General features: G+C 55.1%; 6 protein-coding genes across 6 annotated transcripts; 5 read left to right on the plus strand and 1 right to left on the minus strand.

Annotated features, from left to right (window-relative positions):
- Positions 1–1163: 1163 nt before the first annotated feature.
- PG985_014861 (uncharacterized protein) lies at positions 1164–5582 on the minus strand (the record flags this gene model as incomplete). The annotated part of the gene is made up of 2 exons (XM_066834627.1): positions 1164–4832; positions 4908–5582. 2 exons carry the CDS (start codon positions 5580–5582, stop codon positions 1164–1166), a joined length of 4344 nt encoding a protein of 1447 aa, XP_066677237.1.
- Positions 5583–12002: 6420 nt separating this feature from the next.
- PG985_014862 (uncharacterized protein) lies at positions 12003–13220 on the plus strand (the record flags this gene model as incomplete). Its single annotated transcript, XM_066834628.1, has 1 exon — positions 12003–13220. The coding sequence occupies one exon, from the start codon at positions 12003–12005 to the stop codon at positions 13218–13220; it is 1218 nt and encodes a 405-aa protein (XP_066677238.1).
- Positions 13221–15589: 2369 nt separating this feature from the next.
- On the plus strand, positions 15590–16570 carry PG985_014863 (uncharacterized protein; the record flags this gene model as incomplete). Its single annotated transcript, XM_066834629.1, has 3 exons — positions 15590–15809; positions 15888–16021; positions 16103–16570. 3 exons carry the CDS (start codon positions 15590–15592, stop codon positions 16568–16570), a joined length of 822 nt encoding a protein of 273 aa, XP_066677239.1.
- A 702-nt stretch (positions 16571–17272) lies between these two features.
- Positions 17273–17857, plus strand: PG985_014864 (uncharacterized protein; the record flags this gene model as incomplete). Its single annotated transcript, XM_066834630.1, has 2 exons — positions 17273–17340; positions 17389–17857. 2 exons carry the CDS (start codon positions 17273–17275, stop codon positions 17855–17857), a joined length of 537 nt encoding a protein of 178 aa, XP_066677240.1.
- A 2536-nt stretch (positions 17858–20393) lies between these two features.
- PG985_014865 (uncharacterized protein) lies at positions 20394–21705 on the plus strand (the record flags this gene model as incomplete). The annotated part of the gene is made up of 5 exons (XM_066834631.1): positions 20394–20480; positions 20566–20621; positions 20692–21191; positions 21278–21506; positions 21594–21705. The coding sequence occupies 5 exons, from the start codon at positions 20394–20396 to the stop codon at positions 21703–21705; spliced, it is 984 nt and encodes a 327-aa protein (XP_066677241.1).
- A 21-nt stretch (positions 21706–21726) lies between these two features.
- Positions 21727–23316, plus strand: PG985_014866 (OPT oligopeptide transporter; the record flags this gene model as incomplete). The annotated part of the gene is made up of 1 exon (XM_066834632.1): positions 21727–23316. The coding sequence occupies one exon, from the start codon at positions 21727–21729 to the stop codon at positions 23314–23316; it is 1590 nt and encodes a 529-aa protein (XP_066677242.1).
- Positions 23317–24748: the final 1432 nt, after the last annotated feature.

Consider the following 24748-nt stretch of genomic DNA (forward strand, 5'->3'; position numbering starts at 1 on the left):
CGGTAATGAACCAGCCAAGCTATGTAAATCTTGACACAGCGAATTGTTTCCGTCGAATTATTCATTTCGGACCTTTCGGGGAAACGCGACTCAGCAAACAGGTGGATGTACGCATATTTGTATTGCTTGATTTTTGGGCAAACTTGGCATTACTGATCTTACTGATCTCAATTGTCGTCGTCCTCTGTGGAGGGACGATGACTGATATCGGAGGGGAGTATAGGGGATGGAATCAGAGGCACGACGAGATGGGAATATTGGAACTGCTCGGCAATGTTGGGCCAATCCGACGATGGTCGAGACCTACAGGTCGTAGAGCATCGTGTCGTCTCGTTGCATCGGTGCATATAGACATACACCTGAAGCCAGCCTGTGAGTAACGATACCGTCGTTAGCAAAGAAATAAATACCTGGCCGACAGAAACGACACATCACAGCAGATACAGGTGAAGAGAGAAGAGCTACTGTCAATCGATCTTGCAATTCATCATGGCGGATATGGCTATCTAAAGGAATTGACTTGACTCTCTGGCAAGGAAAAATGCATCTGCGAAATTTCAAAGCCCACTCTGGCTGGCAGCTTGGAAGCAGGCAAGAGCTTCTGTTCTCTAGATATCAACTCGTCCTCTCTGATTCCCTTCCTCCATTTGCCAGTGGTTCAGCCTCAAACTATAATGTTACACACAAACATCGCTGTCTTTCTCTTTCTATCTGTCCCTTCTTTTTCCCTTTTCCTTTCCTTCCCTCGAAACTCCGTTCGGTTTCGCATGCCCTGCCCCTCATTGATATTACACATACACGCCCCTGATGCTTCGTCGTTTCTTTCCTCTGAATTCTGTTTTCCAAGTGTTGAAGCACTTGGAATCAAGAGAGAACGACAAAACAGGGGCGAGACCGACTCGTACACGAAAGAAAATGTAAGGGGCATTCGTTGGGTTGGCGGGTATCATTTCCAGGCGTAAATCCTGAAGGCGAAGAAAAAGAAATGTGAAAAGGGCCTCAAAACGCAAGAAAGAGAAAACTTCCCCAACGCCCGGGTCTCTCATACTCGTACACAACTCATTCATTTCTTCTTCTTTCGTCGTCGTCAAGTCGAGGTTGGTCTGATTCGTTGGCCCATGATTGTCTATGAAGATTAAAAGCCCTCCCTGCTCGCTCTGCTCCTATGTGGAAACCGCCGGCGAGTTGGTAGAGACGCTACCAGCCTTACTGAGCCTCTTCCTCTTCCGGTTCTTGCTGCGGTTCCGTTGCAGCTTCTTCTTCTTCCATAGGGGTGGTGCCGGTATCGAATTCGGAAACGTCGCGGGCGATTTGCTCATCTGGTCTTCGTCCTGCTCCTCCTTAACGACGACGGCCTGGGGTTTCGACAATGATCCGTCGCGCTTAGCCTTGGCGGGGTGCGGCAGTGGTGGTGTCGTTGGATTCAATGCGCTTGTTGACACGGGTGCGACTGCATCATGGCTGCCATGGCTGTGCTTGCGCTTCTTGCGCGAGGGTGTCTCTTCAGAATCGAGCGACTTCCGGTGCTTTCTGCTGGGCTTGTGCGTCTTGTGGGAGGAGGCCTTGTCAGCATCAGCCTGGGCTGCTACACGAGGTGTCGTCGATCCGTCCAGACTCTTGCTGTGCCGGTGCTTGCGCTTATTCTTCTTGAGCTCGTCATCCTTGCGCCCATGTTTCAAGACAGTAACAACAGAATCGGCATCACTAGCATCGTCATGAGGTTCCGTCTTCACGCCAATAACATCCTCATGGCTGTGCTCATCCTGCTGCTGCTCTTCGCGGTGGCGGGACTCCCTCCGGGCTGACTTGTCCTTCTTTTGGTGCTTCATCTTGTGCTTTTTGCGGGAAGACGATGGCTCCTCGCTTGGCTCCTCGCTGTGCTTGCTTTCACTGTCTCTGCGTCGGTGCTTCTTGGAGGAAGACTTCGAACTCGTTGTTGCCGCTAAAGCAGGAGAGCTCGTGACAATCGAGTCCCAAAGGTTGTCGCGGCCCTTATGAGGTGTTCCGGGCGCGGTGGGTTGCTTCTGCGCGGCGATATTGCTACTCTCTTGCGAGGAAGGGTTGTCCACTGACAGCTTCGGGCGCGCGGGTGTGGATCTGGGGTACTGTGGAATCGAAGGCGGCGGCACGGGTGTGAAGGATTTGAAGGAAGTGATTGGTGTTTGCGTGGCAGACTTGGGCGGCTCCGATGCCAGTCGCTTTCTCTGAGAGCTGAAGTCGTTGCTAATCTTGCGACCCTCCATCGCGGGCTGGCTTGGCGTGGCCGCAGTGAAAGTCGGAATGACGGGTCGCGGAATCGGCGTGTAAGATCTGAATCTCGGCGGCGCAGAAGACGAGGGAGGCTCAGACTTCTGTTTTTGTATGTTGGGCGACGATGATGCGGCTGAATTCTGTTCAAGCCCCTTCCAGCTTCCTCGGGCTTCATTGGTCGTGGTGAGATTGTTCAGCCAGCGAGGCGATTCCCGCAGCACGTATTTCAATGCCGAGGCCCTCGAGGCTTGAGAGTCTTCCTTCGCGTCCTCGTCATCAGAAGCCTCAGAACCTGTGATCTCCGCCAATGGCTTCGGTAGCAGGATGGCTTCGTCGCCCTCCTCCTCCTCAGCATCGTCATCAGAAGCATCGGAAGACTCGGAAATGACTTCTGCCAGCGGCTTGGGTGATAGGATGGGCTCACGATCGACCTCCACCTCTACCTGATCAGAGAACGTCACCCTCTTGATCGTCGCCTTCTTACCCTCCGACAGACCCGAGTTATTAACCACAAGCTTGGAGATGGGTTTCGGCGTGTCTTCGGAATCATCTTCTGACGGAGCCGGGGAACCGCCGCATCTGCCTGCGGACGCCGATGGGGTAGGCGCTGACTTGAACCGACCGGTAGGCGTTTTGGATGGACTAGAGGACATGATGATTCCAAGTTGCTGGTTGGAAGGAGGGCACTCCGCCTCCAGCTGCTTTCTGATCATGACAGAGGAAGCCTCCGAGTCGGCAGAGCGAAGATCCGACTCATCCGAGACCTTAGCATCTTGTGCAGTCTGCCTTCTGTTTGTAGGAGTTGTGCTGTTCAGGGCCGTCTGGGGCAGACTGCATGGTGGAAGTTCAACCTGTTCTGCGCCATCTTCATTGTCGTCAGCTTCGCTCTCATCCCAGTCGCTTGGCTGGGCCCGAGGTTCGGCCTTCTTCTCTTCCTCGGCGATTTGTGCGTTGTTGGGAGGCTCGCAGCCAAAGATGTATTTGCCGCGGTGCCGGCCATTGAGAATGAGGCCCTCCCAAGGGCCATCTCCCACATAGGTGTAGCCGCGGTCGCCCAAGCTGACGAACTGCGTCTTGTACTTCCACGAGTACTCCTTGTAGGCTTTGGGAAGTCCGTCTTCATCGTCCAGCACCTCTCCACGCCAGAATTTCTCCTCTTCGCTGCCGACCGACGCAGCATCGTCTTCGTCCGACTGCTCTGCATCGGAGAACCGGTCTCGGAAGTGTTTGGGGTAGTTCAGCCCGAAGGTCTTGCCTGTTGCATTGCCCAAATTCTGATGTCCCGGCTGCTTGGGGTACAGTGTGTTGATGGGCGTGAAAGAGGTGGTCGGTGTCGGTTGCCTACGTTTTGTCTCGAAGCGCGGTGTTCCGTCCTTTGGCGTCGCGGTTGAAAACGATGATTGCGACTGCGAGGGGCCTTTGATGATATCGTCACCCAAATGGTCATCGGACAAATCCGTGTCCTCGAAGAAAGAATCAGGGATCTCTTCAATCAGTGCTGTCGGCATTGTTGGTAAGAAAGGAACCCAGTAATGGCAAGGGACAATTATCGACTTACTCTTTGGCTCGACTCTGCGATTTGTCATCTTCTTGATCTGATCAATAGCTTCTCGAGACGAAATGCTCTTGCTACGAGCCTCAGCTTCGGCCTTCTCCTTCTCTGCTGCCTCTTCGGCTGCGATGGCGGCTTCTTCCTCTTGCCTTTTCTTGGCGGCTCTGTTGTGTTCTCCCAACCGCTCGAGCAGGTCCGTAGATTTGCGATTGGAGGATCTCGCACATGGCGACGACCCTGGAAATGCGGCTACCGAGCTTGAAGGAGGATCCCGGGAAGCCTCCCGCTGGGAGCTGTGTCCCTTTCTACGAGATACAGAATGCGTCCCTCGCGTATTCTTCAATGTGTAAGAGTCCGGCGTCTTCGCAACAATAAATACTTCTTCATCCGACTCCTCTGGCGCAGAATCTTCGCTGTCCCTGATAACAGTGGCCTCCAGTATCGATTGCTGCTTGCGAGATGACGCAGTTTGCTCACCAGCAGTCTTCTGTGGCAAGGGAGGGGACGGGACTACTTCGTCTTGCAAAGCGCGAAGTCGGGCGCGCAGACTCTGGTCCTGCTGTGGTGAAATGACTGGTGTAATGATTGGTGTAATGATTGGTGTAATGATTGGTGTAATGATTTCTCCATCGGTGTCAGAAGGAACATCATAAACATCTTTCTGGGCGTTCCGAGACTTGGAGGAGGAAGTTGATGATCGAGAGGGAGCAGGTTGGGATTTGGGCGTCTTCAAGTCGGCCTTCTTCGCTGGCAAGGCATCTGCTTTGGTCGAGGTGGCAGTTTGCAGACTCGATGCGGGCTCTTGTTGTTTCTGACTAGATGAAAGAGTACGCCTGGGCGACTTGGACGAGTTGGGCGGCAAGGACGTTTCCGGCTTCTTGTGTTCCTGTGGCTGCTCCGTGTGCTTGTGACCCGGGGGAAGCTTCTTGACCGCGGGGGCAGGAGTCCTATCTGTTGGCAGTGAAGAAAAAACTTGCTTCTGAATCGCTGGGATAAGAGCCCGGTTGGTTGGCAGCGAGGAAGATACCTTCTGGTTTCCCGAACCGTCCTATGTCAAACATCGTCAGCCAAGTTTCAGTGTTTCGAGCAAGACAGTGCAACTTACTTTGCTTGGTGTTTGGGAGGTTTTGCCTCCAGTTTTCGGTATAGCAGCCGGCTTCTGAGTGCGGTCAGGAGTCCGGCCCATGAAGATGCAGTCCGTATCTTCGCTACCCGAGCAGCTCGTATTACCCGAGTCGCTTGAGATCTCGATTTGAGGTGTCGGTGCTGCCACCGTCTCCTTTGCACTGATGCTTGACCGCCGCGAGCGGCCAGATGCGGGAGTCTGGTGGTCCGGATTTGATGAAGTAATGCCCTTGGCGGATCTGGGAGCGTTGGGTGTAGCAGGCCCCTTGTGGCTTTGAGGAGTCTTCGTCTTGGCACTGGCAGATGGGGTCTCGGGCACCTCCTGAGATAAGGTAGGCGACGACGGTTCCGTCAGGAAAATGTGCAGAGGCTCGCCGTCTTGCAGCGTCTCGAGCGACTCGGACAACGAGCAGACCCAGTAGTCCTTGTCCATGATGGCCTCCACCTCGACGCGCCGACCCTGTTCGGGCTGCTCCTGGCGGAATCGCTGCAGCGCCTTGAGCCCGGCGTCGGCGTAGGTGTCGTTTTCCATCATGTTCATCCGGTAGCGACCAAGCGTTGCGGCGTGTTCGGGCTCATGTCGCTTGCTGTGGTCGTGCACGAAGACACGCACAGCGCGAGGCGCCACCTTCGTTTTTTCCTTGGCGCGGGGCATGGTGAGGCTCAATCGGTGCGAAAAAGAAGGAAAAACAACAAGTTCAAGCAGCTGTCAACTATGCGATGCGATGCGAGTCTCGTGTGTATGCGCAAGAGATGGGATCTTGCGACCGCAAATAAGATGTCGTATTACCGGTGTTGACCGAAATATGAAAGATTTGAAAGATTTAGAACGAATCTCCAAGTATGAGAGACACCAAAGATATGTCACAATCAATAGAAGCGCATCTCCAGTCGCGAGGTATGTTCGAAGGAAGTCGCCAATCCGTGATGGAAGGATCAGCTCGAGGTTGATCCAAGGCGACCACCAAGAGAACCAACCAAACGGCGATGGTCAAAAGAAGCCGAAATCAGAACACGAGGCTTCACATCCACCTCACCCCCAACTCCTGCTGCGATTGTGTCTGATGTCTTTGAATCGAAGTCATCTAGAGGAGGCAGGTGAGTTAAGTGGGGTATTGTTCGCAAGACCTCTCTTCCCAATTCTCGGGTCAGCCAGAGTCAATAGCTAGGTACGCAACAGGCGAGTCTGATGCACTTTGCGAACCAGACTTGCTGAGTAATGAGCGGAAATCAGGCGGGGTCAAATCACAAAAGGATTGTTCGTTGATATGCTTGAATTGACTAAATCAATCGAGAGAGAGGGAGAGGGAGTGGATGGTGAAGTTTCGCTGGTGTTGAAGAGCAGCTGCAAGCTCTATCCCCCCGCGTTCTCGACACGCGACTCGACGTGAATCTTCAACACTAGCGCGTTTTGCTTCTGGCAATTAACTTTAATTAAAAAACCAGCCACCGACTTTCCCGTTCAACTCAACCGCCATGAACATGTCCTGTCTACGGAGTACAGTACATGTTGGATCTTGGGGGAGTTTTTGCTTTGTTTGATGGCGTGCTGCGAAGGTATCATATATCAAATGTGACCACCGGTTCGTCGACCTAGATCAAGGCAATGCACGCTTGTCATTGTAGAAACTGGGCAATTGCGATACCTACCTGCCAACCCCCTCAAAACTCTAGGGTGGTTTGCGCCTTCCGTCTGCCTCCCAGCCACGGGGCCCCAGCGCATGCATCAATTGGCTAGAGGTCACAACGGTATGCTAGCCACTTACCTGCATATGCCTGCCTGCCTGCCTGCCTACCTTACCAATCTTCAGTCCCGACCTGGCGACGATGGACCTGTAGACAGACTTGCAAAGTGTTGTGCCGTCGGGCAGAGGTATGAGAAATATGATCCTGTATGCACACCGTGAGTTGTTCCTTTTGCTCTGCGACTTGAGAGTGAACATGAACTTGGCCGGTTTTGATGTATCCTGGGAGACCCCATGACGTAACGCGGCAAAGCCGCCACCGCTGGCCAACGACCAAGTTCTTCATCGTGCCAACCTGACAGCTGCCTGTCATGTTGTCATGTCTGTCCAAAACCGCTTTTCTCAGATGGCAAATGTAGCAAGCAGATTCCCGCGAGTAGAGTATGGAGCGACAGACCGCTTATACTGGGCAACCTATATGCACCGCTCGCCACCGCATCTGAAAGCCACATCGAATCCGTAGATCCTCAATCCTGTGCCTCCGGTCCTCGCGACGCATCTTCACATGTAACCTCACGAGCCCAAATGACGCATCATATGTGACCGTAATCCGCGAGAGGGGAAGAAGAGGGTATTCCTGCAGGTACATACCTGGTCATTCCAATGCAGAACGTCGTCCCAGTGGTCCCCGTTCTAGAATCTGCGTGCGAATGACCTCAGAGCTCGCCGGAACTGGCAACCTCTCCCCGGGTGGCGGTCGACCGACTTCCGGTGAGTCACGCTGGATCCCCGCCGTCCCCGCCCGTGACCCGAGCCACCCACTTGCCAAATTCTTCACGAAGCCCCGAAGGCCTCCGAAGCGAATCAGAAAGAGGCCGCCTCCGCTCGTTCGCTGGAGCCCATGCTAGCAGGCGGTGGCGAGCGGACAGGAAAATCCCCGGGTGAAGAGGAGGGGAGAGAACGGGGACGGGATCCGCAGCAGCTCGTGAAGGGGGAAAAAGCGAAAACGAAAACTGGGAAAGCTTGTTTGTCACATGGGGCACATCGATCCATCCAGAAGCCTGGCGTCAGTTGAGCCGCGTAACGCAACCCGGAACTTGGCGCAGAGGGAGGAGGGGATGGAGCCAAGCCAAAGACTGCTCTTCTGGAGAGAGAGGGGCGGGCGGCGGCCTCGTTCGTTCCACGAGATGGCAAGCAAGCAGGCCTGGTCTGGTCTTGACAGGAGGAGAGGAGGCTGAATTCGCCCCCATTCGAGGGGAAGCCCTATGAGGCATGAGGCCTCTCTCGCGATGGAGTCAGGCGCGGGGGTGTGCTCGTGCAACCAAGCCAGTGAACTGGCAAGGCAGAACTGGGCTGAGCGAGGGCCCCGAAGTGCAACCTATTTTCGGGATGGGATAATAAATGTGGTGCCTTGGAAAGCTTGCATTGTCGACTCCGAACCTCGCCGCCTGGAGAATGGAGGGCAAGAGGGCATGCATGACATGAATCAAGGTAGGATAGTGCCGTGTGGTGCCTTGGTAAGTTGGTCCTGACCCCCGTACAACTTTACGTAGGGCACCTTCGGTGCTTGGTTGCTTGGGTGCACACACCGCAGGGCGCCGTCCGTACTCGCGAAGCGAACGGTGGGCGACGGGACCCGACCAAGTGTGTGCGCTTGCCTGCCTTTTGCCACGCACAATACGATGTCAGGGCAGTCGGGTTTTCCCTCCTGCCTTGTCCAGAGAGGCCTGTTCGGTTGCCTGAAGTCGCATTGGGACCGGGTCCGTCCTTGGATCATGCAACGCTCAAATCGAGACACAGCCTCCGCACTCCATGTGGCACAGATCCTGAACAGACTCACAGACGACCAGGCCATGGATATTTGCTCGCGCTCTCTCTCTTTTCGCCCCATAATTTGGCGCTGCGCACCCACTGGGAAGACTGGTAAGCCACGGATCATCCGAATTCCATTCCCTTTCCTGACTCCTGAGCGCCCGCCCTCAAGAGATATATCGGGAAATACATGATTCACGTGATAATTCGGGGCAAGGGAGGCCTGCGCAGCGCCGTTGAAGAAGCTTACTGTGTACGTAATGCGGCGGGTTCAGTCCCCACCGCGGGAAGGACATCCGAGAAAATGAAAGGACGCAAACCCAATGTCGTGGGGTCCGGCCGCGTCTACAGCCTCTGGCATCTGGGCACACTGCGGCACGGCGGCACTGCGACTTTTAATTTTCTCTTAATGAATACGCGACCCCCTCGTAAGAGATCTGTCAGTAGTCGGATCTCCGAATAGCGCTCCCGCCGGTGGTGCAGTCGTAGCGCGGGGCGAAAAACACTCTGGGTGAAGCAGTCGTTGATTACTGTGATTCCTCCTCGTTCCTCCTTCGGGGTTTCAGAAGGCGCCAGTCAGACAGCAGTTCGGCCTAGTTGGCATGGATGTCGGCGACAATTATCTTTGTAGGGCAATAACGGTCGATGGCGATGGCAATATGTTGTCGCAGCTATTGTGACAATTTCCATCCAGGGGCGGGCATTTTCTCATCCAGATTCAATGGGAGCCACCCATCAGGCCGTCCCAAATGCTTAGCCAAGCGTCGTGGGTGTGTGGGTTGGGTAGCGTTGCGTCCGGCCGGTAGGGGCATGCAGCATGCCAGGGGTTTTGGGATGTGGGCTTCTTTCTGCCAGCCGCTTGCAGGCCAGCCATAGCGGTTGAGATCGCGCAGTTCCTAGCAGCGTCCACTAGGATGCTAGCTTGCTAAGCGACTGGGCAGTGGGAGGCCGGGGTCGGGGATCTTCATGTTCTTTTCTTTTTCTTTCTCCTGTCTTTTTCTCAGACGAAAAGGCGCAAAATGGCATTGATCAACAGGAGTTTCCACCGCAATCACAAAAGCCACATGCGAGATCTGAGGAGTTTGTCAAGACCTGCATGGGTTTGTTCTCTTTTGGCGAATACGTACATACGTAAGCCGTTTCCATCCCCCCGGCCGCGCGGGCACTGATTGGATATGGGACGACGACGTGCGTGAAACATTATTCAAGCCGCCATCTGATATCACATACATACCAACATTAGACAAATACCGTATCCTAACGTCGGTCGATGCAGTGACGACAGCCCGCTACGTAACCCCCCACTGGCCCTCATTAGCCTTCGAGCTGAAGTCCATGTACGAGACCTGGTGCGAGACCTTGGATCGCGACGTGCGAGACACGATCGCAGACAGCTGTCTATCTCGGTAGCTGTCTGCATATGTTTAGAATAGTACCTACGTGACCGGATTTGAGACCCTGAATACGGATACCAAGCTGCGATTTGGAATGGGAGGCCACCAGGTACAATGCGAAAAGGTCGGGTTTGCCTGCCATGCCATGCCAGGCCATGCCAGGCCAGGGCAGTCTAGCAGCTTAGCGACTTACCATCCGGCCCAGCGTGCCAGTAGCTGATGGAAAATCATCCGAACTTCAAGATGCGACGAAGGAACCCGATGAGCACAAGATGGGTGGCCCTGGTCCCTCAGCGCCGGGTAAGTGAGTAAGGTGTGCTGCATTAACCTTCCCCCTGAACGTTTACCTTGGCTGTGCGTGGTTGATCGTCGAAACGCATGAATTGGCAGCGGGTACATCGGCAATCTTCTTTCATGGATGATTTTCGCCGAGCCACCGTTGCGCCCAATTCTATTTTGCTTCTTTCCCTACCAGCTTTTTTTATTTTCAGATGGTGATCAACTAGAAACGTCGCGCTTACTCGGGGGTCGGTGGCAGGCCATCCTTTTTCGCAATTGGCAATTGAAATGTGCGTGTGACGATCGGTCGGACATAATTGAGAATCCCTGGGCCTTACTACGTCGGTTCGGAGGAGCAAGTGCGCGCGCCAGTGTGTGTGTGTGTGGTAGTAATGAAGACTTTTTGGAAACAAGGAAGCGTGCACATGAAACGGCGGCTCTGCTCGTCTGCCCTTGTTCTCTGGCAAATAAGAGGCTCTGCTGAGGCGCTCAAAAGGGCAAGAAGAGGGCACAGGAGGCCTAGGACAGGGATGGTTAGGGGTTTAGGACAGAGACAGGCGTAGATTTGCCCTCTTGGGTGCCTCCTGCCTCCCTGACCCCCCTGCTGGGCTGCCGCTAAGCTTGAAGATTGGCTACCGATGAACGCGGCGCCGCAGGGGAAAACGCAGGAACAAGCCATTCAGCGTGTGCAAGGTGCAAGCCAGAGATGCTTGGCCAGCAGCAGCCAGTGGGAGGGTGGGAAGCCAGCCCATTCCCGGCACCGACCCCACTGTACTAGCCCTCGTCCCGCCGGCCCCGCCTGCCCTTTTAGGCGGCAGGGGGCCAATTCAACCTCTAGCTTCGTTCCAAATGCTCAGGGTCTTGAGCAGCCTACGACGCTTGATTGGCTAGGGGCCGTCATTCTCCAGACTGCTCCCCCTTTACAACGCTTGAGACCTTTCCTCGGTGCGCTCACTTACTCACACCTCACCTCACACCCACCTCTTGCCTCCCAGCAGGAATCGCGTCCGATGTCCTGTCCGCCACTCGCTGGCCTCGTACCGGGGCTGGTTTGCTGCGCAGGTGGGGATGCTTTGGTCCCGTCGCCTCCCTAATGCGGCCACAGACTGCCACTGCTAGTGTGCTGCCCATGCTCTCCAGAAACGAGAGACAATCTGGACGGGACAAGCAACAAGGACTCGAGTTTGCAGGGGGGGTATCAGATAGGATTGTTAGGATTGTAGCTCATGGGACTGGGGACAATGGGCGCACCCCACCAGCCCTGGTAACCAATGATGCCGTGTCGATCCTAGAGGACAATGGCCTGCCCGGACGTGATATGCGCGTGGTGGGTTCTTTTTCCTTTGTTCCTATTGTCCCATTTGCCATGTGGGTAACTCGTAAAATGGCTGAGCGAGTGGTACCTAAGTGCGCGTAGCAAGTAGGCGGTACCGGATGGAGGGTCCTGTGCTGTGTAGGTACCCGTACCGCCGTACCTTCCTCGCCTGTAGGCCGCCCGTCTCCAGGCCCTCCTGGCATGGCACCTTGATTGAATACATGGACAATCGGCAAAAAGCTCAGATACGGGGTCTGACAGCTCGTGGATATTTAGAACCCTCGATTCCGGCCATCTTGTCCAGACTTTTTGTTTCGTTCCATCTTCACTATCATTTTCACTTCTTCTCACAAGCCAAACATTCCTTCCATCCAGCATCAAACAGCCTGGGGCTTGCATTACTCATTCATTCATTCCACCACTTTCAGTGAACATCACGCACGAAAAGCATCAACCGCCTGTTTCAGCAACACCATAGCCCGGCGCTCCATTCAGTCCTTCAGACAAACCCGCGGTACCCAAACCTTTTCGGCCACCGAACATACACACCCACTCAACCACCAAAAACCCAATCTACCAACACATCCAAAATGGGTCGATTCACCAGCTACGCCGCCACTCTGGCCGCTACCCTCGCCGCCACCGCCAGCGGTCACATCATCATGAAGTCTCCCGCCCCCATCGGCAACCCGGACAACTCGCCCTTGAGCGCCGACGGCTCCAACTTCCCTTGCAAGGTTACCGGCGACCCGGCCACCTTCTACGCCAAGGGTGAGGTCACCAAGGTCCAGGCCGGCGCCAAGCAGAGCCTGTCCTTCACCGGCAGCGCCGTCCACGGCGGTGGCTCTTGCCAGCTGGCCATCACCACTGACAAGCAGCCCTCGGCCTCGACCCAGTGGTCCGTCATCCAGAGCATCGAGGGTGGCTGCCCCTCCAAGGACGGCAGCGGCCCCAGCGAGTACGAGTTCACCATCCCCGACAGCGTCCCCAGCGGCGACTACGTCTTCGCCTGGACCTGGATCTCCAAGATGTCGGGCGCCCCCGAGTACTACATGAACTGCGCCAAGCTCCAGGTCGAGGGCGGCGGCAACAAGCGCTCCATCGACGCCCGCGCCGACGCCATGCCCAACCTTTTCGTCGCCAACCTTGCCAGCATCAACACCTGCAAGTCCCGCGACGGTGGCTCCAGCGTCGACGTCCTGTTCCCCGAGCCCGGTCCCAACGTCATCAAGCCCGGTTCCAGCAACACCTTCTCCAAGGCCATCGGTGACCAGTGCTTCCCCAAGGGCGGCAGCGCCAAGGGTCAGCTGGCCGGTGGCAACGCTCCCTCGAACGGCGGCGGTGATGACTCTGCTCCCGCTCCCAGCGCCCCTGCTGTCACCTCTTCTGCCGCTGCCGCCAAGCCCACTGCCTCTGCTCCCGGCGGTGTCTTCGTGACCATGCCCCAGGGTGGTGGTGCTGCTGCTCCTACCTCGACCGCTGCTGCCTCCAAGCCTACCACCAGCGCTGCCGCTCCCGCCGCTCCCAGCGCCCCCGCTGCCGCTCCCTCTGCCCCTGCTGCTCCCGCTGCTCCCCAGCCCTCTGCCCCCAGCTCCGGCTCCGGCAGCTCCGAGGGTGCCATGAGCGGCAAGTGCACTTCCGAGGGTCAGTTCAACTGCGTCGGCGAGCAGTTCCAGCAGTGCGCCTCCGGTGCTTGGACCCCTCTCCAGGCCATGGCCGCCGGCACCAAGTGCCAGCAGGGCTTCTCCGCCTCGCTCTGGGTTCCCTCTCGCCGCCTCCGCCGCGGAACCCGCGCCGCTGCTCTGTAAATTAAACCAACAAGAGACAGACAATGACGGCTTGATCATCAAGTCCCATCTTTCTACTTCTCAGTTCCTGTACATATATATTTCGACCTGCCTTCGCTGCAGCCAATACCGAAAAATCGAGCAGGACTCAACAAATTTGATCAACCTTTCTTCATCCATCACTCGTTCGGATACCCAAGAAACCCTTCTTTCGACTTGTACATACTTGCTTGAAAAGGGCAAAACCTTTCTTCTTCTTCACTTCACACTTTTTTTCGGTATTTGAGGCGTTTCTGTTGCGAAGGGCATACACAGGCAGGGGGGATTGGACTTCATGATTGCGCATCTTTCACGACCATGGGACGAAAAGGGAAATACCCAAAACTTCTTTAAGAGACTTGCTTGGTTTTTGAGCGGTTTCGATAGATCCAGCTAGTGGAGAACTCAATACACACCAGCTGTTGAAAACACATAAACCTTTTGATGATTGACTTTTACTCGTGATGACTACTGCTTGACGTGCCTTTATGGTTGTTGGTAATGTTCTCTTAACCTTAGTGAGGATCAACGACCAGCATCCTGGCTTGGCGTTGGTTGGTCCAGTTGAGAGTCCCCTGTCCCCGCCACTTTCTCCGCGGCTTGAACCTTATCGCCTCACCTTGTAACACACATAAGACAAAAGTGATGCCGCAGAGCCGCAGAGCTAGGTAGCTCCTTATCCATTCCTGTCCACGCGACTGCGACGAACTGCTTTTCAAATCAAGCAATTTTTTTTTTTTCGCCTTTGGCCAAGTGCGATCGTGCAAGGGTTGGGATGTTTGTGTGTGTTAAGCATCGTGGCATCATTCGCTTATCTGAGCTGATCGGTGTTGGTTCGGCTCCCAAACATGGGCAGCAAGCAAACATGACAGCATCCATGTGCCATGTGCCATGCACGAGTCTCCGTGCACTAAATGAGGGATTTGATAAGGGAGCTACTATGTCCTGGGTACACAACTTTTAGAACGATATCTTTTTCTTTCTTTCTTTCTCTCTCAGTCTCCTGTCCTGAGTTTCTCAGGTAGGAAGTACGTATGCCTCCAGGGATAGGGAATTGCTGGACACACCGGTGAACTGGCCTGTGGTGTCGTTGTACAACCTTGCATGATTGAGATCGGCCTCCCGTCCCACAGCAGCAATCAAATTCCACGATCGCTCGGATCAGCCAGCTGTGTGGAACGTCTTATTTCCCGACTGTGGCAACCCCAGCAGCGACCGAGGTGATTGGTGATTGATGGGGATCTCGAGAGATCGGCGGCCGCGTAGCTGCGATCCTCGGCTGCTTGCTTGTACGTATGCTCGATGAGAGGAAGGGTGTCGTGACGCCCTATTGGCTCTGGGAAATGGGTGATACCTGACACGACTTTGATGGCGATGCAGGCAGCAGAACACCAGTGTGACGAACAGCAGCCGCCCTCGGCGGACTTGGGCGCGAAGATTAGGGGAACGATGCGATGTGATACAGCACGGGTGGGAGGCAAACATTTGTTCTGGTTTTCGCAATTGGGATCTTACAGGTGAAAAGGATATGGCACACTCGCTTGCCCGACTCGACAGGCGACAGGCGGTCTGCTGCGTGTTTGCCCATTTCAGCACACAGAGCGTTCATTAGCAGCAGACAAGCGATGGTGGCCCCTGGGCTACGGACATTGCCCCATCATCCGAGGCACCTGGCAATGAACTTGAGCCCATCGAAAATAGAGCGGTCGTGTGCAATATCTTCCCTTCAAGGAGAATGTCCTCTGGTTGAATTTTTCGTGCTTGGTTGCCCCAGCACCGTGTGGCAGAGTCGACGCATTCTACTTTGCAATGAAGTCAGGGACGAACCATACTGGAAAGAGAAGTGCACATCCCAATCCAGCTCCTTTTTCTTCCTAGTATCACAGCTCAATAAGCACCTTGTGATCACCTAGGTGCTTCTGGTCGATACCGCACGTGGGATGCATTCGTCATCTCGAATAATTATTCCGAGTTCTGACAGAATAAGGTAACCGTCCACCGCCGTTCGCCTTCCAGCTCACTTGTGCAAGTTGGGGGTCGCCGCCAAGCGGTTGTTGGAACCAATTTGTAGATGAAGCTACGGGCTTCTGGGAGTCATCCTACCCATCTGGAAGTGACTCGATGTAATGTTGGAAAGAAGGGTCATCCGCCGCATCGCTTATATTTGTCCAGTAATCTAGCAAGCAGTGCATCACCATAGTTTCTTCGCGATGCGACGACAGGATAATTTAAACCAAGGACCGCTTTCAACAGCAGTATCCGCTCGTATTCAAACCCGAACTTACAGTGTTAGTATTATTATTGCACTTCCAAAGACGACAGCAGAATCATCATTGTAGCTCCGTGTCGAAATGCGGCTCGCAGGAAGTGTGGTCATCTTCCGCTTGACCATCGCTACTGCAGCGCTTCCACAGATCAATACCACATCATTCACAGAGACTCATTTGCAGACTTCGCGCCATCATCAGCATCTGGTGGAAGGAACTGGTGTCCAGCGCCACACTGCCAGCAATGGAACTGGTCACACCCAAATTTATTGCCACAACGAGACGCAGCCTCCGATCTACTTCAGTAACTACCAATACTAATATACCTACTTACTTGACATTTGATATTTCGAGTCATGCTCTGACTTACCTATGTTCCAAGCTAGCCAGCCCGACACTGGCGGTCCCGGCGTGTATATCCTGAACGGCGACCCCGTGCGGCACGGCGCGGCGGACGGGACCATGTACTTCTTCTACGAGAACGACCATGACTTTGTTCCCTACCTGTGGACTGTCGTACGTTGCGCCCTCTCTCCCCTCTCTTCGCCTGGCACTGGATAAGTAGATGAGCATCCTGCTGACACGGTACTTTTTCAGATCCCGCCCGGGGGCGCCGTCTTCGTGACGCCGTGCCCGACCTTCGAGGGCCGGATCGTGCGCGGGGACGCCTCCAACTTCGACGGCACGAAGCACCTGCTCGGCACCTGGACGGAGCTGAGCTGGAACCGGAACGGGACGGCCTGGGGCGACGTGTCGCTGCTGGAGGGCAACGACGGGCCCGTGCTCATCCAGGCGCTCGACGACGACGCCGGCGGCGGCGGCAAGTACAAGGGGTTCTCGATCGACGTCCTCAGCGACGCGCCGGCGGGGGCGTGGGCGCAGAAGCCCGGGTCCGGGTCGTGGTGTCTGGACAAGATCACCAGCGAGGGGGGCAATGGCGTGACGAGGGCGTGGGAGACGCGGTTTCTGGATCCGAATAGCGTTTATTTGGAGGATAGTGTCAATCCGGTCATCAATTCGAATAACGGGAGGTTCGCTGTTACGTTTTATGCGGGAATTGTCTGAATCTCTTGCTACAACGACAACGGGTGGCATTTAGTCGAGATACATGAGCGAATGAATAGACGGGAATAGCCAGGGACTTAATACTATCTTCAATGTGACTTCATCGCAAGAGGTAAAACTTCCACCACTTTGATATACTAGATTAGGACTATGCGATACCCAAACTTGGTCATGCGACCGAAGACTACCGGCCTCGATGGAAGTGGGATTTGAGTGCTGACTTACTTAATATAGCGGTACCTGGATTGATCCCTCGCATCTGGTTGGCGAATCTAGAAAGCGGGGACTGGACTACGCAGGGCTACACACCATCACGATATGAAATAGAAGCAAATGCTCTTCGGGCACGTCACACTGCAGAGCCCCCAATACTTATGGAAGCGTTCGGTACAATTGACCTGCATTTCGATAACCTCCTAAGACGTTGACGTATGAGTGAGTATGCACAATGTTTTTTACGGTAGGATGGGGGCTTCATATCGGGTGTACAAACTCTCGGGTTGTGTGGATTGATCAAACTCATTGGGAGATGGTAATATGCAGAACCAAAACAAACACTCTGCCTCTCCCTATCTCCGGTTGTACTGAACCGTTTGCCTCCATAAACTACTTTACCTATATCGAGCGGCAAAGAAACATAATTGCTTGCTTGATACCCAACACAGTTTATTTACCTACCGACCAATTGAGAGCACAACAACCATGGATATCCAACATCCCCCCAGTCGCAACATGTCCGAGTGGCCATTCAAGTCGAATTCATCGATACGGTGAGTAGCTCATTTCAAAACAGCAGCGGGACACCAGTTTTCCAACAGCAAGCTGTGGAACTGTGCAACCTTAGCCCAAAATGTCCGCGACTGCGCGCTCGTCGGGCTCGATATCGAAGGCCGGGACAGTTCACCCATGCAGTTAGAACTCGCCTACCTGGCGGAGATGCCAACAGAGCTCTCGTTGCTCACTGGTCCGCTCCGGTCGTTGAAGGAGAAGATCGGCTGCCGACTAAGATGCATCAATATCATCAAAGGAGGTGAACAGGACGGTAGTTGTCGCAGACGCGTCCACCCTTGCCCGTTCGCCAACAAAAACAGCGAAGTAGACGCATCCGAAGTGGAAAGCGTTCTGGTCGAGTTGCTGTCGGACTGCAAAGCCCGGAGCGGTAAGAAATTCCTGGTGCTGGTAGGCTTCTCCATGGCTACAGAGCTGCATGCCTTACTATCCCGATGGCCTCTGGCAATTCAACACCTTGATGACTGGTTGGACGCGAGGGACCTAGCCCGGGCATGAACAGTAGCGACAGCAGGAAAGGGGAAAGGCGATTTTACGTCTCTTCACCGAAATGTACTCGGCTTGGGGGTCCAGGACGTGTACTTGAGAAGTCACAACGCTGCAGCCGACGCCCTGATGGCACTGGTGCTGCTACTGGCGATTTGGGACTCTTTACTCCAGAATCGCATGCTGCAACCCACTGCATGCCGCCCCGGCAGGCCAAGGCCAAAGAACAAGAGATGAGGTTTAAGATATGGGGTTTGAGTGCTTACCTACCTCGAACCCTTGCATCCGGCAGATGAACCCGACAGGCGGGGACTGCACACCACCACGGTAGTGAGCGAGCGCGTTACACTGCAGACCCGCCAGTCCTGCTAGAAGCACTTGATATACCCTCCAAGAATCGATGACTACCGAGCATGGAATCTACCAAGGTAAAGTACCTAACCTTCTTTCTCTTACTTCCAGTCAGGTCTGAAATCCAGCATCAAGACAGCGAGGAGCTGGCTGTTGTCGCCATTTTGCAACTTGCATAACCTTAATACCTATCCTGCCAATCGACGGTAGGCATGATCGGCTGGACGGCATGGTCGGCGGTGCGGTCGCCGACGCGCAACATACACCGCCACATAAACAAACTTCCACTGTTTAATCTTGAAAAGGAAGGAAGGACTTCGTACCTAGCTTAGCAGCATGCACGTCGGCGCCGGGTCGGGCTCGGCAACTAGGAGAGGGGCCGAATACGCCTTCGAGGCATATATTCTCATACATATCGAGATGGCTCCAGACAGACATGGGATACTTTTCACTTATGAGCCCCCCCCCCCCCCCCCCTCTTCTCTCGACAATTGCTGCTGAGCGGCCTTCAGGACTCTCTATTCGCATGCGGATATATGAGAGCCCGCTGTGTGGTATATGTCGTCACACCCGATCCAGCACCTGAACTGGCGCTGGGCAGATGCGATGTTTTTCAAGACGACAGCAATCGTGGTTACATTGGCTGGCACAGAAATCCCCAGGCCTGATTGGCCGAGCAAATTCAGGTATTCGGTAACTAAGCCCCCGACCGACTCATGGTCCGGAAGCTTGTCGTAGCCGGCACTAGCCAGTAACAAGATACGACATAGAGGTGGTATTGGTTCGCGTATCTACTGGAACCAACCTCTTAAGGTGTTATGCTAAGAAGCCATTTGCGACGGGTTTCCCACACGGGGTTGCATTTGAGGGATGCATAACGAATCAGTCGCTCACCGAATACTCCATACCGCGAGAAACATGCAAGTTGGGTCGTCTGCTCAGGGATTTCTGCTGTATGAAATGCGAGAAGGGTAAAAGAAAGGAGCAACATGTATCGTCCTTGGTGATGTGGTTGCCACCCCTTTTAGCGGCTCCTTCACAGCATCACTGACATGAACCTTGGGGGGCAGCCTTTTGAGTTCGAGAACGCAATTACCAGTGCATATGTCGCCTTTCCTTTCCAATTGCACAAGTCGACGACGGGACGGAGAGGATAGGACGATGAACAGGGACGTCGCTGGTTTGATTGGCATTGAGCAAGTCGCAACACGGCCACCGCTCATTTGGACAGGCCATCAGCTCGAGTCAGGAGTCGGCGAGGAAAGATAAGACGACGAACTTGGGGTGAGGGGTTGAAATAAAGCCCATGGACGAGGGGTCGAGACTCCGGGAGGCCGAGATCATGAGCCTCGAACTGGCCCTGGGAGGGGGATCACTCATCAAGAGATGCCCCGAAGTGCATTGATCTAGACTCGGGGCTATCTGAGCTACAGCGTTCACCCTGGCAGGAGGTTATTGTGATAGCGTCCCTCTTGCCAACCCCCCTCCTCCCTGCAACTACCTGTTTGGGGCCATGTCCGGCAACATGGCCAACCAGGTTCTTCAGAGAGGAAACTGTAGCCAGGCCCAGATGCTTTCTCGAGCGCATGGGGGTGAGAGGATGGCTCTAGTAGTCAAGTAAAGCTTGCGTACTCGGCAACCAACTCTGCGTGCGGCCATATGAGGTCAATGATTTCAGGTCGTCGACCACACCTCCAGCAGTTGTTCCTTTACTTGCTCATTGATCCGGACCTTCATAGGACTATCCCAAACGACATGCAAGTAGCCGCAGAGAACCAGGTGTGGCCGTTGGGTTTATATTACCGAGATATTAACAAATAACGGGACGCGACACTGCCGGGACTGCATTACCCGTCCTCACCTCCCCCATCGGCTATACCTAGCCTCCGGAGTGGATCCCAAGGGACCGGGGGCCCAGCTCTCCTCCACAATCCCCCAGCCCAGTCCAGGGGCTCATGATCTCCTCGTTCTTGGGTCCCTCATCCGACAGTCCAGGCCGAGGGCTGGCTGATAGATACTCAGATAGGGGAAAATTAGACAGAGAGAGCGACCAATTGATACGCAGGTGCGGGCTATATCATCACACGGTGCCGCCCCCATAGACTTGGTTTCAACCCCCACCTCACTCTTCCTCACCAGTCGGGCAGCTTATCCTCCTTTCGGAAGCTTGGCCTTGATTCTATACCTGGTAATCACCATGTCGGGCGTGATCGAGAAGAAGGCCGAGCCCGCCGCGATGCCGCCGGCGTCTAGCGATGGCGGCTCGCTCAACCATGAGATTTCCGTACGTTGCACTGAATCCCCCTTCTTCTGCCTCTTACACCCGAGGCCTCGCTCAGTGCCTCCTTGGCTTACACGATACGACCTAGGATGAAATGAAGCGCGGGGACTCTGTCAATAAGACTCTGGATGCTACGATCGAGCAGTAAGCGGCCACTCACTTCTCCCGAGACGAGAACAGCAGACATGTGCAGACCTTCACTAACCAAAACCAGGGAGTTCGCCATCACCGACGAGGACTACGTGCAGGCCAAGGCGGTGGCCGACCGCATGACCCTGGCCGAGGTCAAGGCGCTGATGGAGAACGTGGTCAAGATGCACCACCGGGACCCCAACTTCCCCATGACCATCATCGAGAAGATCCGCCAGTTCCTCGGCAACGAGGCCGTCTTCCAGCACCCGGAGCAGCACGAGGAGCTCGTCTACGAGATGAAGCTCGAGGCGGCCCTGATTACGAATAACAGCCCGTACGCCGAGGTGCGGTCCGTCGTGACCAACCGCGACGACCCGGACATGGCGTGCGGCACCATCCGGGCCTGGGTCATTGGGCTGTGCTTCGCGGGCATCCTCGGGTTCATTAACCAGTTCTTCTCGGTGCGCCAGCCGGCTATCCAGCTCATGGCCAATGTCGCCCAGCTGCTGTCGTTCCCGCTCGGCAAGGCTTGGGAGCGGTTTATGCCCCATGCCACCGTTTTCGGGCTGCCGCTCAACCCTGGTGAGTAGTAGCAGTATATCTGTCATATCCCAGTGTCGATCTCAGGGGTGTTCTTCTCTTGTTGGTACATTGACTGACCCAAACAGGCCACTTCACCAAGAAAGAGCACATGCTCATCACCATCATGGCCAACGTGGGCTACCAGGCGCCCTATACCGCCAACATCATCTGGGTCCAGAAGCTGCCGAACTACTACAACCAGTCCTGGGCCGGCAACTTTGGCTACCAGATCCTGCTGGCGCTCGGCACCAACTATATCGGCTACGGCATGGCCGGCATCGCCCGTCGTTTCCTAGTCTACCCGTCGTACTGCGTGTAAGTGACCTCGGCTAGGATGTAATGTTGCGTTACATCCTAAGAGCTTTGATGGAAAACCAATGCTGACCATAATGGCGAAAACAGCTGGCCTGCCTCCCTAGTCACGATTGCCCTGAACCAGTCCTTCCACACCGAAGGCAACAGCCCCGTCCAGGGCTGGTTCCGGAAGATCTACACCATGTCGCGGTACAAGTAATTCCTGCTGGCGTTCGGCGCCATGTTCGTGTACTACTGGTTCCCCTACTACCTCTTCCAGGCGCTCAGCATCTTCAGCTGGATGACGTGGATCGCGCCCGACAACGTGAACCTGGCGGCCATCACGGGCTGGAACAACGGCCTGGGATTGAACCCGGTCTCGACCTTTGACTGGAACACGCTGACGGCCTACGACGGGACGGACCCGCTCATGGTGCCCTTCTTCTCGACCTGCAACAAGGTCATCGGCTCGCTGCTGGCCGTGCCCGTCGTGGCGGCCATCTGGTACTCGAACGCGTGGCACACGGGGTACTTGCCCATCAACAGCAACCGCGTCTTCGACAACACGGGGGCCATCTACAACGTGTCGCGCATCACCGACAGCCACGGCATGCTCGACGTGCAAAAGTACCACGAGTACTCGCCCGCCTACATGGCGGCCGGCAACCTCGTCATCTACATTGCCTTCTTCGCCATCTACACGGCGGCCCTGACCTACATCGCCCTCAACCACTGGTTCGAGATCTCCATGGGCTTCAAGAACCTGTTTCAATCCTTCCGCCTCACCAAGAAGGACCGCGACGAACAGTCCGAGTACCAGGACGTCCACAACCGCCTCATGCGGCACTACCCCGAGGTGCCCGAGTCGTGGTACGCCGTGTGCCTGGTCATCGCCATCGCCTTTGGCGTCGCCGGCGTGGCAGCCTACCCGACCGAGACGACCCCGGGCGTCGTGTTTTACGGTCTGATCCTGTGTCTCGTGTTTATTATCCCTGTGGGCATCATCAAGTCCATGACGGGCATCGAGGTGACGCTCAACGTGCTGGCCGAGTTCATCGGCGGCGCCTTCGTGCCGGGCAACGCGACCTCGCTCAACTTCTTCAAGTCGTTCGGGTACGTGACGTGCGCGCACGCCATCACCTTCGCCAACGACCTCAAGCTGGCGCACTACATCAAGATCCCGCCGCGGCAGACCTTCTGGGCGCAGATCAGCGCCACCCTCGTCTCGACGTTCGTCTGCACCGCCATCCTCAACTTCCAGATGGCCCTGCCCGACGTCTGCACCCCCAACGCCCCCTTCCGCTTCACCTGCCCCGGCATCAACACCTTCTTCACCGCCTCGGTGCTCTGGGGCACCATCGGCCCCCACCGCGTCTTCGGCGCGGGGGGCACCTACACGGCGACGCTGGTGGGGTGGCCGCTGGGCGTCGCGGTGGCGCTGGCCATGTACGGGCTGCAGCGCGCCTTTCCGAGCAGTTCTTTCTTGCGGCAGATGCATCCCGTCGCCCTGCTGTACGGCGTCATGTTCCTCGCGCCCTACAACGTGGGCTACCTGCTGCCGTGCCTGCCCATCGCGTACTTCTCGTGGATCTACACCAAGGGCCGCTACCTGGCCTTCTGGTCCAAGTACAACTTCGTCACGTCCGCCGCCTTCAGCGTGGGCGTCGCGCTCACGGGGTTGGTTTGTTTCTTTGGGCTGCAGTACAACGGCGTCGAGCTGAACTGGTGGGGGAACGAGGTCGTGTACCAGGGGTGCGAGGAGACGGCTTGCACGTTGTTCCAGGTGCCCGAGGGCGGGCACTTTGGGCCGGGCGTCGGCGAGTTTAAGTAGAGGGAGATGAGAAAAGAGGAGGAAGTTCTGGATTTAGACTTGCGACTCGCGACGCGGCACCTGGGAACCCCCCGAGATATATACCTTTCTTTTGTAAGGATGCATTTTGCGGGCGTTGGATTTGGTTTGGGAAAATACGGGAAGTAATGTAGATACGCCTTATGATGTCTAATGTATACACAATGTTTATTCGGAATAAGAATCAGCAACAAGTTAGAGGCCTTGTTGATGCCATTGATGTCAACTGAGATGTCAAGTGCTTATCAGAGACCTATCAATCTGCGAGTAAGTAAGCACATGCACCCATCTTTGACCAGAGATTCAACGTTGTCCCGAATCGCGATTAACCATGGAAACGGAAAAGCTTCCTATCCTTCCCTTTTTCCCCTCTTGACTCTTTGATATCAAAAGTTTCAAGCGATGGGTGATCCAACAGATGTCGTCGTTGAGTAGACATGGGGTTGTGGTTGAGGCGTAAAATGCGGCGCAGGATTCCCCCACGGAGGGAACCGACATACGAGCGATAAACCGATTGACGACTCCATGAGGTCGTCATTGGTGGAACCACCCAACGTCTTTAAATTGGGGGCAGTGTGAGAAGCTCAAACAGCTTGCGACTTGATCTAATTGCGATGTGCAATTGACGAAAGAAATTGATCATGCAAGCAAGTAGCTGCGCAAGCAATGGCAAACATCAAACATGTACACATATCCTTCAAGTCTGAAGGGAGATGTCCCATGGGTTGACCTGACCGTGACCCAACTGTTTGGTCACCTGCCAGACGCAGTCCATTCATCCAGAACAGCCAAGCCGGCAAAAGCAATGGGTATGGTTGCCATGCCTCTCTTGGCTTGTTCTATCTTGGGCCTCGACCGTGGGACTGGGACTCTGGAACCCAAGCCCAGCCCACCAATCTCACCCATCTCCATCGTCTTGGCGATCAAGATATCGACGAGTCCAAGAGTCTTGGTATCAGCCAACACCTGTCAGCACGGCGTCCAAGACTGCAGTTCCTCAGATTACGACTCCAATTGGGTTCCTGCGACGAGAGCCGATTGCGAGCGGCACGATACTGGGGGGAGAAGTGGTAAAGAGGCGGTAGGCTAACTTACACGAGTTTAGACGGAGCTATTGAATGGATACGAAACAAACCTGCTTACTACGGATGTCGTAATGATCCCCATCAGATAGCCCCACGTCTTGTTTGGTAACATCGCAGATCTTATCTCTTGAGCTTGCTTGCATGCGGGTTGATTTGGGCCAAATGCATTCAATTGGATTGACTGAACGGCCTGCAGTATCTCCTTACTGCCCTCGCTTGCTTCTCTTGCTCTTCTGATATTAGCGTCGGCTGCCAGGTTCGTTTCCGGCACGCTGTTCAGTCCCGGCTGAGGACGTTATCCGTCCCTCCCCCGTCGCTGGACGCCACTG

Source organism: Apiospora marii (assembly GCF_038362585.1).
Source record: "Apiospora marii strain CBS 49790 chromosome Unknown utg000012l_segment0_segment0, whole genome shotgun sequence".
Lineage (NCBI taxonomy): Eukaryota > Fungi > Ascomycota > Sordariomycetes > Amphisphaeriales > Apiosporaceae > Apiospora > Apiospora marii.